The sequence below is a fragment of the Varroa destructor genome, unplaced genomic scaffold (assembly GCF_002443255.2).
Source record: "Varroa destructor unplaced genomic scaffold, Vdes_3.0 BEIS01000007.1, whole genome shotgun sequence".
Lineage (NCBI taxonomy): Eukaryota > Metazoa > Arthropoda > Arachnida > Mesostigmata > Varroidae > Varroa > Varroa destructor.
In genome coordinates this window covers 26,034,663-26,054,581 of record NW_019211460.1, presented here as the reverse complement: position 1 = coordinate 26,054,581, position 19,919 = coordinate 26,034,663, and the positions used below count along the sequence as shown (strand labels likewise).

Genomic DNA, 19,919 nt, shown 5'->3' with positions numbered 1-19,919 from the left:
TGGACTGTAGTATAGCTTTCCTGTAAACCGTCTGTATTATGCCTACTTAGTGTAAAATGGGTGTTACATTACGCTAATAATAGATAACAATCATAATTTAAGAGTGGCAGGATCCGGCGAACGACGAAGCTGCACGGTTCGTGTTATTCATGAAGACCAGAAGAACGCGATTAGGTTAAGGAGAAGACGAATGAACCGAGCGAGAGTCACGAACGAAGTGTCTCGAGAAGCTTCGAAAGAAAGAACTTGAAAGTCACAAGGCCAACAAAATCTAGATGGACTAGCAAACCAACAAAGCCAGCATCGGTTACAAAGGTGCATTTTTCCATATTTTTATACATTTGCAGTTAACTAAGGTAGGTTGGCAAGATAATGCTTGGATCCATGTTAAGACGTAATCGCTGATAACGTTTTATTACAGGGAACGCTCGACTGAGATAAATCATTTAGGTGAAATTGTTTAGATACTACCAAATGCATTTTCACGTTTATGTAGGCCCATACGTCAGATCGCATGGACTAACGAAAGAGAGCTGAGAGACTGAAAGTTTCCACAGAGAAATAAAGTAAATCTACATAATGAATGAAAAACAATCGAACGAATATACATTTATCAGTCAACGAAAGTAAAAAGTCGAAGTCGTAAGACAACGCGAAGTGCTGTAAGAGTTATCAGCGTAAATGAATGCAATCGCATATCCGTAACGCTTATGTCTGTATAGTGGCAACGCGATGCGTACGAACAGGTAAGATGGTTTAACTTCGAAATCAGCCGTAAACAAGCTCCACTTCGTGCTGAGAGTCGCCAACCGTCGAGATGCAATGTGTAGCTAAACAGTAGAATCGGGCTTAAGACTCGAAATATTTAAATTTAATCACACACGAATGTGCCAGTTTGTACGAAAACTAGCTAGCTTCAAATCATTTCTGGAAACAAAACGGTAGAAAAAGCGGTGTTCTTGACAAAGAGAAAGTTATCAAACGCTTGAACTGGAAACCTTTTCGAAGTCTTCAACGCCAAATTCAATACATGATAGCTTCTAATGTGATTACCTACATTTCATTTGAAAATGACTCAAATCAATGAGCTTTGCTGTCATTTTGCGAAGCAAACACAAATGTTTTTACCCTTTTCGCTACGATCGCGGTATCTGTAACAGTGGGTTCAGTTATGTAACTTCTACGCGCTAATTCGACTGGTGCTGTCTTTTACTAGATACGTACTACACTGCACTCGTAAACATACACGTATATTTAGCCCTGTAGACGGCCGATGGTATCCAGCCACAATTTAGTTTCAAATAGTCTATAAAAGAAACCCGTTTAAGAGAAATAAACAGAATACAAAGATTGTTACAGATACGGATTGATAGCCTTTGGCCTACTTTTTTTTTTAATTATATACGTACGTACATGTGTTCTATCCCGTTTTCCCTGGTGTTGGCACCGCTGCTCGTTCCCATTATCCCTCTGTCTTATTAAACGCTGCCAAATGTTTATCAAAGTTACATGAAGATATTGATAGCATTCTTATTCTGAATGGAAAAATTTACGTAAGTTCGGCGGCAAACATGGCTTTATCTCAAATGCATGGTCTGTCGCTCATCTGTTGGGATTACAACGCTTTGTTCATCTAATTTTCAAAGTTCCTGATCTAGACCGGCCAGCCTATTGCGAATCCGTTCTGTGTATGCGTATAGATACACATAAATTCAGTTCTATCCAGAAAGGTTACATAGCTGCGGTACGTGGTTTCGTCAATGGGTCTGTGCAGCTTAATGGGCGATACAATAGCGTCAATGCAATCTCAGTCTCTTCGGAAGCTTTGCTAGCATTAATGATAACCCCCCTCTGCGTTCTATTCACGTAGCGTTTCTTTGCTTCGTGTGCTTTTTGAGCCCGACCGCCATTGCGGCAAATGTTACGTTCCTGAGAGCAAGAACGAACCATAGCGGTGACAGCTACCTGTGGAAGAGAACCCTGAGCAATGTCAAAAATTTGTAGCTATGGTTAAGCTGCCTTTTTTTTCCCCTCTTCGGGTACCGCTGCTGCCGTAGTTCATGCTGCTATCAGTGTTACTGTTGTCTACAATGATGAATAGACAAAGTTTCTTTTTCGAAAGTATCTCCTGTCTGTCTAATGTTATGAAGATCGTCCGGAACTACGTCGATATTGCATCAGACCTGTCTAGTCGTCTATGGCGGTACCACCTTCTGCTGCTGAAATGGCAAAAAAATGACGACTTCCCGCCCTCCTGCCAAATAGCAATACTCTATCGACCTGTCACGCGTTGTCGAAACCTTTCAGAACAGACATAAAGATCGGCTTCTACACTGGGCTTTTACCGACGCATCGGATCTTCTGGGGATCGGCAGTGCACGAGTGTGTAGAAGAGACTAAAAAAGACCAGGGTGACAGCCTGAGCTGAAGTCGCATGGTTTCGCCATGTACTACAACATTTCGGATGGAAGTATGGCCCGAGTAAATTTTTGCTGTTCGTCCCTAGCACCTCGGCAAGACTGCGCCATATATACGGATTCCGCAGCGCTTTTGTCGCGGTCGCCTAACACGGAATCGTGCGTGAGCTGTCGTATATAGTTAAAGATCTGCCATTTAGCCGTAGAAGCCTGCCACGATCAGGTCCCATGTACTCGTCGTGCTGGTATAATACTGTGGGATTATTCGGTCTCTTCACGCGATCCTGTCACAAATGGCGTAACGGTATTTTCTTTTGTCCTATTATGCTTCGTAATAATAATAATACGTAATATTACTGTACGTATTATATGGAGATGAAATTACGCCCGTCTTCGGTGTAGCTACAACAGTTTCTACCGATACATTACCGCCTAGTTTTTTCACTATGACAGGTCTCGTAAACGTTGCGACTGGTTCTTCCTTAGTGATTCATATCTGTCTGTGCTTATCTTATATATGTGTATATATATATACATAAGGGCTGTCCTATTGTAAAGTCGACTCGAGTCGAAGTTGCGGCTTTCATCCATGTTGGCAGTCGGATCATGAAATGATTGAATTCGCTATGTGGTTTTCACTTATAAAGTTCCATTGTGGCAGTAGCTTTTACTGATTTTTTCGTGTGATCAAGCCTAAAGGGGCTCTTTAGCGAAAAGAGTAGACTAGGGTTGTATGCCTTACATAACTATTAAATGGGCCTGATCTCTATCTCACCCACTATAAGTAGCGCCAGAGCTGTGATCTAAAGACGTTAGCGTTATATAAGCGACACGCGGTCGATACTTGCTAGTTAAACAAATATATAATAATTTAATAAATATTACTTCACATATAATGAAGCTGATTTTCCTCGTAAATCATTAGCCGGTAATTATGAAAAGTGGTAATAGTTGAAGAAATTAAGTAGCGGTGTTCGCCTTAGGCTCTTCGAAAGTAGCTTCATGCATCGTTTTGACCTTACTTATTTCTTATGGTAATTTTCAATTATTTAATGGTCTAACCTTGTCGACGTGGTCTGGTAAAAACGTAGCGAAAATTTTATCAAACATTATAGGATATAGGTTAAATACTAACGCGTGAGGGGTGGTATATACAGCGGAATTTTTGTTATATATATATATAGTACACATGCCTCTATCTTGTTAGACCCGAGTAGCTCTTGCAAGAGTGAACAGAATAAAACGAATAGCTAAAAGCATGTATATAAAACATTAATAGATCTCTAATAAATAGCAAAACGATCGTATTCATAAAGCCGAAGAAAACATCAATGCTACAGTTTGGAAACACGTTATCTGTCCGACTGTGTCCAACAAACAAATGGGATTTATCACATCAAGATAGGCCTTATACTTCTTATTGTTTGCTCTATTTCTATCGTCCAGTACTTTCAATTACCAACAAGAAACTCTCACAATCTCACATATTTTATTAGACAAGCATCCTTTTTCCTTCAGTAACAAAGATCTCTCACTGCCTATGCCAGTGGTCCAACTCTCATACACTGAACACGTATAAATTAAATATATATTCGTAGGTACATGCTGCATACAATGATACCCCAGAAATAGAATCCTGTTATCATCGAGAAAAATCATATCCCGACAGAAACCCGATCAACAGCTCTTCAGTGAAAAACGACGAGCATTCAGTCGGATTTAACTTAGAGGCCTATCTGTCCATTGTCAGTTCGTTCGTTTATATTCTTTCCTCGAAGAAGTCGTATGCAGCCGTAAACTGTTAGACCAACACGTTTTCATGTTCATATCGGGCCACGGTGTCCGCCGCGACGAAGCGTGCCTTCGAAGATTCGGTAACGACTGCGCAGAAGGCAAATCCTAAGAACAACAACAATGGCAAAAACATGAATATAGGCAAGTTTAGTAGCAGTAGCAAACTTAATTTAGTTCTTAGGTCCGTGTTATTTCTGGCTCATTCGTCCAGCTCCGCGCTGTTTTTCCCAGAGAGTTCTTCTAACTATGACGACGTCGCTTGCTGATGATCCTGTTGGAGACAGCGTTGTAACCGGCGTTTATAATTTTGTTCGGTCGATTTTTCAGCGGGGTTTTTCTTCTGACCAAGACTAAAGGCTAGTCAGCGACTGCCGTCGCTTCGGCAGTGGCAATACACCAAACCTGGGCAAACGTCAAGACGGCTCGATTGAAAATGGCGAGCTGAGCGAGGCTCGCTGGTCGTGGAGACCAGCTCTTTCTTCAACGCTTCGCACGCGGTGAATGGTTCAGCGGTCGCCAGCAATGGCCAGTGGCGTGTGTGTGGCGAAAAATGTCAGGTGGTAAACACTACTTTACGCTAAATAATGATACCGCCGGCGATAGAAGCAGAACTAGCAGCAGCAGCCGTGGAACGCTTTTGCCGCCCGGGTTTGTCTGGGTTACTGGCCGTTGACATTGACCCGTACGCGGCAGAGCTGGATTCACTTACAGCCTCACTCATGCACATATTATACACGAGCGTACAGAGGGAGGGAAGCGAATAGAGCATCAGTGTCTGCTGTGTAGATCGCCGTTATTATCGTTGTATGTGTTTCCATTGGCGCTGTTGTAACAAAAGATTAAACAAACCTCGGCGGATCCCAATGATCGTTTCTCTCGTCGTCGTCTCCATAGCATCAATGATATCAACCGAACATCCGATTGTATTTTGGCGATTGCGCAAAAGATTGGTAGCAAAGGTTTGTACATAATGCACCATCGTATTTCCACTCCTCACGAATGTTAGGCAATGCAGATAGGAAGTTGCCTAGAACTACGAGAGATTTAGTGCGTATCAATGCTGATGTTATATGTCAGCCAGTACAGAGACAGAGAGCGTATTAAAACGGTTAAGCCACGCCCGTTTGTGGGATTGTATCCATATCGAGAGTTGTTCGAAGATGCGCGCTGAGCCGAGAAAGCGTTCCTTGAGGAAAAGGGCTGGATCTATGTCATTTTGTTATACGTCGACCTAACAACAAGCACATAACACCGTACATGCGATTCGGTACTTTGTCTAGAAACGACTGCTGTTTCAATTTCTATATCTGTCGCTAAATAGACAACAGTATAGTATTTAACTCCAGAGATATACGTGTTTGTTTAAATAATCCGAATTTCTCGCTTAGTCAGGCGCTTAACGAGCAGACAATTACGAGACTAAGGAACTTTTCATAAAGCAGATGTTACATAAATCCTTCGGCTTGCCTCTTCTGTTGCCTCGGTAGTCAACCATTGACCAGGATCATGATCACTTCCGATTGTTTTCAGGATATAATATACAATCGTATATATTCTAAGATATATGCTTGGAACACAGCATACAGTGGTAACCGGGCTCCACCATACCAACATCATTCTGTACTTATTACCGAATGTAGTTGACATCAGGATCCATTTTAGCAGGCCGATTTCGTTATCTGCATGTTCGTTAGACGTGTAATTCATCGTAGCTTACTGCAGTCTCATGGCTATGTACGAATACTATGACAGTGTAAAAGAAATTGTTTGCTATTCTTTCTGCCGTCCAGCTAAGTTTCTCTAGTTAAACCCATTTCGACTCATCTAGTAAAATCGTATGTTGTTGACAGTTTTGCATGACGTAGCTTCAGCAAAACGGGTCCCGTTACGATGGAACCAAACGGTTACTCCATAATTCCGTTTGAGAACTATGTAGAACAGTGTCTTGGGCGCGGTAGCATTGACTACCCGGAAAATAGAGCTAAATAATAACGGGAATTCACCCTTTGTCGTTTGTCTCTTTCTGTGTTTATCGATAGACACGAAAGCAAATTGTATGCTAATTGTCTGCATTCAACTTTTACAGCGGCTACTCATACTTTCTAGATATAATGATATGTATATAATGTTGACATCGAATAGAAGTCGCTTTTATTCATTAAACGCTGCAGGTAACGTTTTCGAAACGAAACGAGACGGCGCTTTTGAGATTCCACTCACTAGAAGAATGCCACATAATAGAATCGCTGCGGCTGGCTAAATGGGGCAGCTTTGCCCGAACGAAAAAAGGCCACCGAACACGGATGAACATGACTCATTATAATTTGAGTTGTTGATAATGATAAATATCTCTAGACAATGATAACAAGCCATTTTAGTCATGTAATATTAAATATGACATAAGCAACGATTTAAATTGTACTAGATGAGAATGAACGGCGGTATCGAAGGTTTCCGCCACCGACATTTCGATAATGGCTATAACATTATAACGTACAATTGAAATGAACTGATAACGACACTTCTGTTTAGAGTTGGCCCTTGTTGAAAGCTGACATAACGACTAGTATACCTGGCGTTGTTGCATAACGCGTTCACCAAAAAAACAATCTGGAACCTCTTAGGCACCGAGTGAGTGCCCGAATATCAGTTCCCAAAACTAGCCGCTATTGCTTTATAGGATAGCGTCGAGGAATATCAGGCAAGCCTAGGACCAATCTCTTTTGTTTAGGTTATCTGATCGCCACACCCCTTTGAATTTTATATCATCTTTCCCTTTCTGCAGAAGCCATTACAGTTCAAGGAAGGCAAGCCGCGCCCCTCCTACCCACCTGCCGCCACACGAATAAGCGCCATATAAAAACTAGTTAAATTAGCATTTACTCCTGCCACAGGGACTATGAGCCTGGGCCACGATGCTCGTTTTACCAACTGCAGTTGATGTCACAGCCATGGGAAAACAGCATCACGCAGCTATTATGAATGAGCCTATTGGACAAAAAAAGCTATGCGGATAGACACGATTGGAGTCAGTCATTCCATGGCCTTCTAAAACGTAGAAAACTCAAACATGATAGCTAACTGACTCAAGCTGAAATTGTTGGGGTCTTTCGTTTATTCGCGACAACTGCCAGCTTGAACTCGGAACGGCAGAACGTTATTGAGCTTTTAAGCAATAGCTTCTTGCTCCTGAAAATGCTTTACGAGTACTGTTATAGATTGTAGTCCTACGAAAAAATATTATGACAGCAAAGACCTTCACAAAACAGATGGTCAAATCCACGCGGTGCTTCGTTAATGTGGCTCGCCGCCACAGTTTATGTTATCACATTAAAAGGACACATTATCGCACCATCTCCTGGCCACAACAGCGATACAGAGTTCGTGCACTGGTGAAGCTGGAAATTGCTGCGGCTTTGTTTAACCGACAACAGGGAGTAGTCTCTGCCCCCTTGTTCGTTACACGAAAAAAATCGGATTCGTTTACTATTTCATTTATATGTAAAGCAGAAATAGAACCGCACGCAGACTAAAAACTAAAGTACTTTAACAATTTCGTGCGATTAACTGTTAACTGGCCGTGTCGGCAAAGTGTTCGTACCTGATGCGGCGACCGTTGCCGTTGTGATAAAGTGGTATAAACAAACAAGAAGAAGCTCAATTTTGCTCGGGAGTTACAACGAAAATGTTGGATATATCATTTAGATAGAGCAATACATTGCAACTCTCCGCAGACAATCGAGCGGCACGCGCTCACCTATAATCCTAGTGTCTACTCTCGATACTGAAACCACGCACTGCGAATTTCTGCTTCCTGTTACGAACGCTTTCTCCAGAAACGTGCTGATCCTCGCGTCAGGCCAAGCCAGCGCTACATCTAACACCGTATACCAAATTTCGGTTTCCTCTTTTTCCAGCAAAATAATACATTTGCGCAGTTATCCCTGTCACTTGCTAAACCACTCTGGTAAACGAATAAAGATTAAGTAACAACAGCAAGCACATGAACCATTGGAAAGAAAGAAAAACAAAAAAAAAACGCATACGCATCTTCGAATGCGATTTATTCTACATGCTGAATGTTCCAGAAAGCAACGGGCCAGTCCCGATCGGCTGGGGCCAGAGTTGGGCGAAGCGACAAACGGCGCTCCTGCGACTGTAATCATATTGTTGACGCTCATGCTCAATTGTGGAGTTGGTACCGCTTGCGCTCAGAGCTGCTGTCTCGCCGGTAAACAAAAAGACGACGAAATAGAAGGGGTTGGCTATCGCATTACGTGAGAAAGAGGATTTTTACCGTTAGCTGCAATGGACGCAGTCACCCTGATCGCGTATCGATAGCTTACGGTCAGTCGCTAAATGCTGCCAGCACAGTTATTTCACCTAAGTGCATTTACGTCCGGTGGTCTATTCATTAGTATAGCAATGGTTATTATTATCGAAGGATTTATCGAATAATACAAGATATTGTAGGAAAGAAGAAAAATCGTCACTAGCGTTTTATTGACGCTCATCACGGGCGGGCAGCATCATTCGTGGTATTTCCGGTCATTAGAAGCTGAAACAAGGACAAAGTTGCCCAGAGCTGTTCGCTGTTTCACCATATAACTACGTATATTTTATGGTCAGTTCGAGATGATGCTCACATAAAAGATTGGTAAGCGCAAATAACCAATGAATTTGCCTCCTATAGAATAGTATGCCGTCCTTAGCCGCCGTAACAGGACGATAACCGAAATTGTATCACAATTCAATCTTTAGCACGATACTGGAAGTGGTATTAAGGTGGAATAGTAATGTATTTATAATATTTCCGAGTTACGCATGTATTCATATCGTTAAACAAAAAAAAAACAATAAGTGAAATAAGTAGTAAAGCAAGCTTAAAGTGGGTTAGGAATATCGCTAGCTGTTTATTGCCGACTCCTTCTTAGAGAGAAAATATATACCATCAAGCTGAATTGAACCTTTCTTTTTGCTGAAACCTGCAATTTCTCACTGTACCGTCTAGCAATTTCGAACTTCTTATCCGATAAAGACCTCTTTCTGGGTTTATACAGCGATACCACTCGATATCGCCCATAATTCTTCTACGTAATATTTGTTTCTAAAATAGTTAGGTTAGAGTGTTTGATGCTTCGGTAAGGTCATCTATGAATAATATCCGTTAGACTTAGGTACTCAGATCGATCAATATGAAAGGCCAACTCTGCTAAAAGTGTTTCCAAATACTTTCGCAAGAGAAGTCCGCACTCTAGTAAACTGGGCAATTTTACACTTCGTCGCTGAGGTTTCCTTGCTGTGACTTCCAAGAAAAACTATATCCATTCGGATATCAGATTTGCTGGGAGCGGATTTGTTAGGTCAGTGAAGATAAGAGCCGTCCCACTTGTTGACAGCTCACAGTTCATCCACAGGTTTGAACAACGCGAACATCAGTTCTATATGAATAAGACTGCCGTCATTTTAGGTTCGAAAACTTCGATAATTCTACGGTAATAAGTACGATACGGTAGGCAAAACCACCGTTAGAAGAATATTCTATCAGGTATACTGGTGTAATGCTTGTTCTCCAACATCTTTTCGTCGTCCTGTACAAGAAACCGACTCGGTCTGTTCGGTAATTGCGTGATGTCTTCGAGGTGACAGCGTGAAACGCAACAATGTTGGGCAAAAATAAAATTTAGTTCTATTAACACAGCACCTCTGTACTCGATGGTTATGGCTGCTGCCGCAATTGTAATGTTATTTCTATTGAATTCATGATGGTAAGACAAGCAAGTAACAAATTAGGGAAGACCACGATCGCTTTTTCGACTTTGCGGATACAATAAGTTGGTTACAGCGGCTAGCCTTCTTTCAACTATGTACTCTGCTAACAAAGTACAAGCTGAGTCGCTGATCCGAAACTGACATTAGGTTAGAAGCGAGTTCTCTGAAACAATATCTTATGATGGATATTGAAATAAACTACAAATAACCTAATGATGCGTAGACTGTACTAATTCGCTGTTTACAAAGGTATTGAAGAACCGCACTTGTGGGTGCAGTCAGCAGAAGCTACAGATTATATATATATATATATATATATATAAACATGCTTCTAAAGCCTTCTGTGCTATAATATGCATTAATAATGTGCTTCATTCATCTGCAAATATAGATTTGTACGGTTAACGTCGACAGCACTACCACACAATCCCGAGGTGTTAACAAAAAATACACCTGAAACGAACCTTCGATACCTGGTCTTTCTTTAAACTGGGTATCATAGGTTCCGTTTATTGCTAAATATTTTTAAGCATTCTCGTTGTAAGTAAGTTGGCACCACTCGTCAACAAAAGATTTTTGTATCAACACCAGCCAACTGTGTCTGTACCACACGTTTTCTATTGGTATTCGTACTTACCATGCATAATCTGGTTATCGGCTGATACCAAGTCCACACAGAGTAGGCACTGAACAATAAGAAGTACACAAAACAACGAAACAATGAACACAAATAGTTTGGGACAAGATGACGACCTCATCGTGGTCTGGCTCTTTCCGTCCGCCCGTCACAAAAGCACGATAAGGGTGCTCACAAAAAAAACACAGTATTATAATCGCCGGGTCAGTTGCACCCGCAACTGATCAGCCACCTGCACCAGTACTTAAGAACGGTGATTCTTCCACAGGTGCATGCCAGCTAATAGCTCAGGTAATCCTTCTCGCCCGATTGAACCCAACCTGATATCCACGTCCTTGATATAATCCACTCAGTTTTGAATGCCTGATCAATCGTTTTCCTGATGTCGATACACTGTCTTCCCTAAGAGAGAACTATCACTTCACTGAGAATTGAATTGCTTACATCTAGGTTCCAGAGGCTGTACGAGCAGTATAAATAGACGTGCAACGAAATACGTGCAGTTAGGCCATAGAGGTCGGCTCGAATATGTCTCGAGGGGTCGGTTGAGTATTATGCCACAAGTTGAGGGGTACTTTGCACATAAATGACAATCATCTCTTCAATCACTGCCGCAATAATGACCTACTATTATTACTATTCTGACTACTAATTTGACCTAGCGACTTTTTCATCTTATCTGAACGGCCTCATGTCGCCGATCACATCTTCCCTTCAGATCCATAGCAGGCCTCGATTGACGTTGTGGCTCATTTGCACTCTGACTAGCTGGTCGGGCCCGTTGGCACTGTTATTTCAATCGTTGTTCTTCAGCTTTTACCTTGCCTTTTTCTGCTGCTAAAGTTGCCTGCCAGAGGACAGAGATTGTAATCCAAGAAAAGACTCGTTGTGTTTACAACAATGTAGCGGGGACACGACCGCGGTAGAGCGGTCAAGCCGGTACCCCCTCCACGATCTGAACGCCAGGCGCCAAGCGGTGCAGTTCACTCACTATTAACTCGCCTGTTTCGGGCAGAGAGCCCGCACAGCTTTTGTCGGCTCTATAACGTAGCTATGCGTCTCTGCTCCCTTCTGCCTGATCTTGGCTAGCGGTGGAGACGTCTGAAGCTGATGGCCGGTAAATCTTCTGAGCAGCCATTGGATCTTCCCAGTCAGTCAGCCAACTAACCTGCTAGCAACGAGGAGGGCCGCTGCCGCCTGAAGAAGGAGGTCTCTGGGGAAAGGGAGACCTTTACAGTCACCAACCACAACCGACAGCAAGCGTCAGCGTTACGTCGAGTCAAGCAGCGGCTACGTAGAAGCTCTTCGGTAGACCGAAGTCGAAGCATTCAATTCGTATGTTAGGGGACGAAACAGGACTTGCACCACTCACACAATTTTTCTTAGCATCGGCAAGCATTGGCTTGTTTTATGGATGAAGCGGCTTGAGACAGCACAGGGACTGTGGCAGGCTGGCATTCGATGCACCGCTGCACAGACTCCGAGCGCTTCTTTTAGATATAGCACTTCGCTACGCGACCAGGGAAGAAAAAACCGAAACGTTGTCAAAAAGTAAAATAGCAAATTTACTATTTTCCTCTAAAGAAAAATGAGATAATGAAGAGGAAAACGTTGGTCAGCTATCGTTTCGCACTGTTGACGTCGTTAGCTTTGCCGTATCTGCCGCCATTTCGGTAAGCGACCGTCCTTGCATCAATTGCTATTGGAAATAGACTACACAGTGCCCGATGAACGAGACTGACATACATGTACGGCTCTTTCATATGTCGGGTAATGTATATTTGTTAGCATGTAGTTGTTGAATGGCTGCTGTGGGTAAGCGGTACATGAATTGTATAATGTGGGGGTACATTATAGGGGTAGAGGCACACGGCGGGGTTCTCTTTAGCTGCCTACAGCTATTATCATTACGACGGTATGTGGGCATTTTATCCTTATGTTCTGTGGAAAAGCGGAGCTAATCGTTAGCATAAGCTACGTAGAGAAACAATTTCTAACCTGACAACCCCTCCACTCCTTTGAGTTAAGTAAAGAAAATACAATGTTTACCCATTAATTATCAGATGTCGCCACAAGCCTAGAAAGCTATTTTACAGAGTGCTAGTTACATTCACTGACAATAGTTTTGTAATTACTGCTCTAAGTTCAATAAGTTTTTAGTAAATATTGTAGGCGTAAAGCTTTTTCTTTGCACTTGTCATTGCCACATGCGTATTATTGATTAGGGCGCATTTCCATAAGTTTAAAAAGAACATTAAAAACTGTGAGCCGTGGACCAAAAATCAATGAAGGACTCCGAACGACTTGGAACTTTCCAATCATTGAGCTCTCTTACTAATAATAAAATGCTAGATATCGCCATTATAAATTGATAGTCTTGCCTTATTGACACGCATGTTTAATACATACGGAGCAACTGGACGGACTCAAACCAGCGACTTACCCAAGCGTAACATTCGCGTTCTATTTCTAAGTCGACCCAGCCACCACTGCATAACGATCAAGTCGCTGTTATAACCATAACATATGGCGTATATGTGGATATTTTATTAGCTTTTGCCTGTTTTAATAAACGTCGTCTATTAACACCATATATCCAACCATATATCATACAGTACATTACACGGATATATATATATATATACACATACCTGCTCATACAAACTACAAACATTTATTGTCAAGTGCTCGCATAAGTAAAATTCTGGAGGAAATTCTATTGGGTGTTTTATCAAGAAATGTAACTCCTTTCGTTTGAATCTACAAATGTCCATTAGGTCGACAGAACATGTCCTCGTGAGAGTTTGGTGAATAACATATTTGCCTTTTAACCTTAGGAATACGTTGTGGTCCAGATTCGGATCCAGGTACAGACAGACTTCGTTTCGTGCTGGGAGCCAAACAGCCAGCTGTCTGATGGAGCTACGCCTAACGGCGATACCGGATGTAAAACTCGAGAAAGGTCGACGCAACGTAAGTAATGTTTTTAATCATCTTCGCGGCAACCGTTGAAACTAAAAAATGTTTGGATATAAGAATTGTTCACTTTACCTGTCTCAGTGCTTTTACAGTGCAATCCATGCAGGTATAAAGAGGAATTAATTTTTCCGTGTTTCTTTTTTTTTTTATTATTATAAAACGACTTTTTATTACGTGAATTAAATCATAAAACCGCTTCGTAGCGCTTTTCTAATCTCGTTAAGCCTGGGATTACACGGTAAAACTTTAATGGTGTAGATGGAACGGGTTAATCGAGCAGCTAAAACACGACAACAGGTTCATTGATGGTTATTTGTGCTTGTTTTATTAACTGTCTTATCTTGTCCCACTTATATATATAGGTTGCTTTATATGGATCCTTAAGACTTCCAGGTTTAATAGGAGTAAAAAAATAAAATAGACTGATAAGGAAGAATGCCCTCACCACCGTGGATTTACGAAATACCGCTTCAGTAGTGAAGGTCTCATGGAATAGCAGGCATACAAAGACACACTGAATGCGGTATAAATGGAAACGATTTATCCATAACACCAAGTTCACATAGTCTAACACGAATCGTAGGCAAAAGGCTCGTCAATATGTTGATATCAAAATCAACACACGGAAAGAGGCAAGCCTCGGGTACTCAACATGCGGGCTAATGCTGGTAAAAATTGAATAATTAAGGTTGGTATTTTAACACTGATATATTAGCTGAAGTACACCAGTTATATCGTTACTTGACTGTGTTTCGTATACATCGCAGCTTTATAGAGACATTGCAGGTGACATGATTTTATACGACGACCATTGCAGTAACATGGCTATTCGTGAAACGTGGACATCCAATCTGAAACTAACAAAATTAGCTCATTATCATGGATTTTTTAATAACGGTACTGAAGAGAATTACCTCATCTGATTTTAATTGACACAGCTGACTTCATCCGATTATATACATTTTATACGTACTTGTTTTTTACTGATATGATAACAATTATCGGCGAAGAGGATAAGCATTGCTCGTTCTCGACAAATTTTTGCTTGAGGCACACGAGTTTCCATTGCAGAGGGGCATCGTAACCACCACAATTAATCTAGAGCAACGTGCACGTCTATGCCTGTTCTCCAACGCGCAGTTGAGTAACTCTTGACGCAATGAATACTTGAGCTTGCGTTCAGACTATCGACCGATGCCGTCTTCGTGCGCGACGACATGAAAACTCCGTGCATACTTTTAGCAAGCGGCAATATGAACTGCGCCTTTTAAATGTAGACGCGAACGCTGACAGTCTTATATTCGCCTAAAAACCTTTAAATTCATGAAAATAATCAATTCAAGCAACTAACAATTGGCGATAAGCGTTTAGTTTTTTGCCTGGGTCGCGTATACATCAGAAATCAAAGGAACTATTATTGTAGCAAGTTTGGTGTATGCACCATTATTTCTAGACTGTCCGACGATGAGAATAGGGGAAAATTTGACTTTACAAGAAAATGTTACATTGTTATTATATATGAGGGTCTGCAGGTTTAGCTAAGCAAGTGCAGTCGATCCATTATGGCTAATCAGCATGTGTGTATGCTATTAGAATAGAAATAAAATGCTAATTGTAATTAATGGCATAGAGGTGACAGGTGAAATAAACATAGACAAGATGGAGATAGCCTCAGACACGTTAAAGAGCCCGAAGATCATTAGCCCTTGGCGCTGGAGCAAAGAGGAGTTCGATGGCTTTGAGTCACTTTTTTTTCGTTTACTTAATCTTAGCAATATCTTGATTTTTTTTTTTGTCAATTCGAGGTCTGCAACCTCACCGGTGTGGGAGCGGAGAGGGGTTAGTAGTCAAGCTTATGTTTTGCAGCTGGACTTAAAAAAGCATAAAATGCTTCAAGCACTTGACATGTGAAATCTATTTATGAACGACATATACGTTTACATAACTCTTCAAGGAAAAGTTGCTTATGCCAGTGTCATGCAGTGTATATGTCGCTAAAGTTTTCGATACGCGTGAGACTTCTGATTTTTTTTTCGCCCTCAACTTTATAGGTTGAAACCCAAAACCAATACAATGTTCCGCAAAAACTATAAGGCGCACGTAAAAATATAGAACAATGAAGTTACGTCTAGTTTTTTGAGGCAGATGGCTTCAATCTTGTTGGAAACCGGTTTTGCTGGAAGAAGATTCTAGCATACGGGCACAAGATGCTTGTATTTGTCGGTATGTCCGGCGTAAACAAGAGGCTCCTTAATATACTGATAAACGTATCTGAAATGGGGAGAGCAACATTGGACGATTTATTACGCTCTTCTAACTTGAGCCTATCTGCCATTTGACTTGCGTTAAGCTTCAACTAATCGATGTTTCGAGCTTTAGGTTTGGTAATTGTTATGTCTGGGGATAAACCTCCCAACGGCCTGCCATATTGTAGTTTTGGCATTAATTATTAGGCATATACTCGTAAGGGTTTTTGCAGGTTCGTATATTAAGGAAGGTATAGTTTCGCTGTATTAGCAGACGGACGCTGTCATAAGGGCGCTAAATGACCACAGAACCCGGTAAAGCAATCTGGGACGCGTCATGCAAGGTTGCCTTCAGCTTTCGCCAGCGTGCTTTGTGGTTAGATACGCGATGCTCGCTCCAAGGCGAAGAGAATAAAGCAGAAAAACCATTAACGACAAGTCTAGCGACAGTTGAGCAGCTTTATTGCAAGCTGTGTTCTTTGGCAGAACTATGGTGTGGGGTCGAAATGTGAATGTTTACTCGTTTATTCAACTACCCTCTGTTGCGATACTACGATCCACCGGATCCATAGTCCAGAGCGTTTCATTTCCTAGGTAATTTTACCAGAGGTTGCGGTTAAAGCGTTTTTATTCGTTAGCTTCTTAATGATGAGTTTACGTGAGAACGAACGCCTCGAATTTTTGCAAATGGTTCCCACGCTCAATACTAGTATGTGAATATCCTCAAAACATATATTAATCGTGGATTTGGGCTTATACACCTATCAATCGTGACGTATCGATTGCTCTTTCATAGGCTCTCGCCACGGTTTTGGGACTAATTGACGCGACACCTGTGCTGTGTGCAGGCTTTGGGGCCCTCGACGTTAGGATTTTCACACTTGTTTCGAATAACTTGTTCTGCATTGTCACAAACATAGGCAAATGATTCTACAGGCTAAGCACTCGCTTAGACGGGCATCACAGCTAGTGGACTCGGGAGTAGACGGTACCTTGTGATTACGACTGGGGCTTATTGGCACGAAGTAGTCACATCGTCCCTTGCTCGCCTTCATAGTTGTTCAGTCCACAAATAGTCATATGTTTATAGATGGCGATAATCGGCCCGAGGCAACGTGATAAAAACGCATCAACTCTAGCCGCTGTTTGTTCTCACTTGACCGCTGGGTGTGTGGGTGCAATTGACGGTATTTTCACCACCAAAACGTATTCCAAGTAATCGTAAAGTGGCATGTAATGACCAAAGAGGCGGTCATTATGTCCTCTCAAACCACCGAACTCGTATTTGCGTATGTTCGGTGACAATGACGGACCAAGGGCAACTCATTGCTTAAGACACGGTTCTTGTTTATCTGGTACTGTGATTATTAGCAGAATTTTTTTTAGCAATTATTGGCAGAAGATTAGTCGCTTGTCAATGTACTTTTAGATCCCATTATTTTCCACGATAATGAGATAGATCCCCAGAACATCATCCACCAAAAAACGATATCACCTGAGTAAGTAATATTGCAGTTTGGGCGGAACAAGCTGAGTATCTGAAAATTGTACCCTAGCCAGATGAGCTTTGTATACGAGGGGTGGCTCATTATTCAGCCGCAGCATGCGTGTTTACCTGCACATGCGTACATGCATACATGCGTAAGGAACTGCACAGGTGCTGTAGTTAGCCATCGCCAACGAAAAGCCCTTTCGAAAGCATTTTTAAATCTTGTCTATTTTTTTTTTTATTTATAAAAACAGCTTTAATACCAGTGTGCCAAATCCTAACTACTTGATTTCGACCAGCCGGGTCAAACTGATTACTGATGTCTTAACAGAGATCTTCGTTTCGGTCGGCTATATCTACGATAAAGTGAATGCATCCTTTGGATGCCATCGGGATACCTGCGATTGATAGAAGTTTGTTTCGTTGACACGGCGCCAGCCTAGAACATGCATATGGGTATACATCTTAAGGCGAAGGTCACCTCATTGCAGTTCTAATGCAATACCTTATAAGCCTTTTCTTATACATGGTATATACCTACTAACAACAAGAAAAGCCCTCACAGGCTTTTTCAAGGTGAAGAATAATGACAGATAAGTAAACCCAGTCGTAAAGTGATTACGAGTTTGTAGCTTTCTAATATTTTTTTATTTATTATATTATTGGCGGAAGTAAATGACTACGCAATGCACATGAAAGCAAGCCACGTAGTAATACTCGTTGATAAAAAACATTGGTAATTTGCTACGGGTGTCAATATAATCGAAGCACTCGCATGCTCTTTCAGTTATATGCGAATTAGGTTAAATATAATCCAAGCTAACTCGTATGTAACGTCGTGATGACTCTTCGTATCGTAATTATCATAATTTTACACTGTAGTGACTTCATCTTTCATTTTCCATCTACCAGTAGCAGTTTGATAAATCAAACACATTGTATCGGCCACAAATGCTGTTATCAAATTCAAACAGAATTCTCTACTAAATTCGTGGCGATAGTGATCTTCGGATAGTCAGGCGGGGCCCTGCAAAAGCCTTCGCCCTGCTCCTTGAAATGACCGAATTCCCAACGCGAAAATGAGTACGGTACTGCGATCTGTTTGGTATTGGTTTTTTCATCCTCATATAGTCGGGGATGAGCTCGAGTACGCCTTGGACCAACAAACTAATTAAGATCAATAAATTACAAGCACACTGATCTTATGCATACATAGAGTCGATACGCTGAATCTGCCTGCAAATATTCGAGGTGCGGATTTAATATCCCTGACTCAAAAAGGCGATGCTTAATGGTAATTTCGCGAGACTGGAACCGTCTACGTTTGCTTTTCTGCAAGGTTAACCCGAAGAATTGATGTTTAAAACATTGTGCAGATGTCGCACCGTCGTCATTCTGATGTGGGATAAAACACACCGGTGATCAGCTTAGGATTCAGACTTTGTCGACCCTTCATGTGGTGCTGTATGCAGGCTTTAATAGATCTATTTAGTATCGAAGTTCTGATGATGTAATTAAAAACAACTTAACTTTTCCACATCACAACTATTCGTATTGTTCCTCGCAAAAATTATATACATTTAAAAATCCCTGCTTACAAAAAATGTTTTTGTTAAAGGTCATAATTGTCATACGGAGAGCATTTGAGTTTCAATGAAATGGCAATGCAAATATATGCTCCGACACTGAAGATCTAAGGTTTTGCAGGTACTTCGTGTCGACATTGTGTTCGTCTTGTGTTCCATTAGCCGGACTAATAAACATGTATAAATCCACGTGCATCGATTAGTGGTAGTAAGTGGCATGTGATGGAGAATCGAATTTGCTAAATAAGGATACGTATTAGTTCACAACAATCGAGATATCGGGTTATGTATCGACTAGATAAGACACACTGTGATCCGTTATTTCACTAGGATCGTGCATAGCCCAATCAAAAATAGGCTTGACAAAAATTGTGAGGTAGCCAATCTGCAATTAATTACCTCTAACATTAATGTTAGCAAAGTCTCGAAGCATTTCGCGTAAAGGCATCCTCGGAACAACGTTTTTTAACAGGCTTTCATATACATTTTTTTTTGCAGTTCGCAGATATGTTGAATGCGTTCGGAGATCTCATCTACAACAAATTTTATGGTTATAATACCCGAACGATACTTTTTTTTTATTCAAAAAACAAAGTGTGCACATTATTTTGAAAAACTCTTTTTTGGGTGTAAAAAGAACAGAGTTGAACGCATTTTGGATCGCATCATATAATCGTATTCATGAATCACTTTTGTTTTAGATGACATTGGCTATTGCACGCGTCGGCTCCACTGAATGAAAAACAAATGAACGATTTGGAATTCGAATGTTGCTATAAGCTTAGGTTCTTGTCGACAGTTCTGTTTTACAATACCCAATATCACTTTGGATACAAGACGAAAGAGATATTTTTAATTTTGTTTACTCTCATATTCCCATAATACGTTGCCATTATTTTGAAAATTGTTTGTCCTAACCAAGTTAATAACCGAAGCAAGTGAAAATATACTAAAAACGTAAACATTTATCTTTTTAAAGTTGAATCCGCTTACCTCCAG

At 41.2% G+C, this 19,919-nt stretch overlaps 2 protein-coding genes across 19 annotated transcripts in view; one reads left to right on the top strand and one right to left on the bottom strand.

The window, feature by feature from the left end:
• Positions 1–13,464, bottom strand: part of LOC111253679 (uncharacterized) — a 57,162-nt gene extending 43,698 nt beyond the window's left edge. For all 3 annotated transcript variants that reach the window (XR_015317977.1, XM_022813447.2, XM_086976158.1), the window contains exon 1: positions 10,621–13,464. Coding sequence is in view for 2 of the 3 variants with exons in the window: in XM_022813447.2 (XP_022669182.1) it covers positions 10,621–10,741 (121 nt within the window). In the remaining variant the exon portion in view is untranslated. The remainder of the gene's footprint in view (positions 1–10,620) is intronic.
• The window catches only part of LOC147754494 (uncharacterized), a 38,646-nt gene that overhangs the window by 4,320 nt on the left and 14,407 nt on the right, over positions 1–19,919 (top strand). For 10 of the 16 annotated variants that reach the window (XR_015317980.1, XM_086976191.1, XM_086976190.1 and 7 more), the window contains 3 exons: positions 103–315; positions 4,539–5,170; positions 13,458–13,593. Coding sequence is in view for 14 of the 16 variants with exons in the window: in XM_086976191.1 (XP_086832317.1) it covers positions 5,018–5,170; positions 13,458–13,593 (289 nt within the window). In the remaining 2 variants the exon portion in view is untranslated. Of the gene's footprint in view, positions 1–102; positions 316–4,405; positions 5,171–13,457; positions 13,594–19,919 lie in introns of those variants that run through there. The other 6 variants (XM_086976187.1, XM_086976185.1, XM_086976181.1 and 3 more) reach the window with 3 other exon arrangements.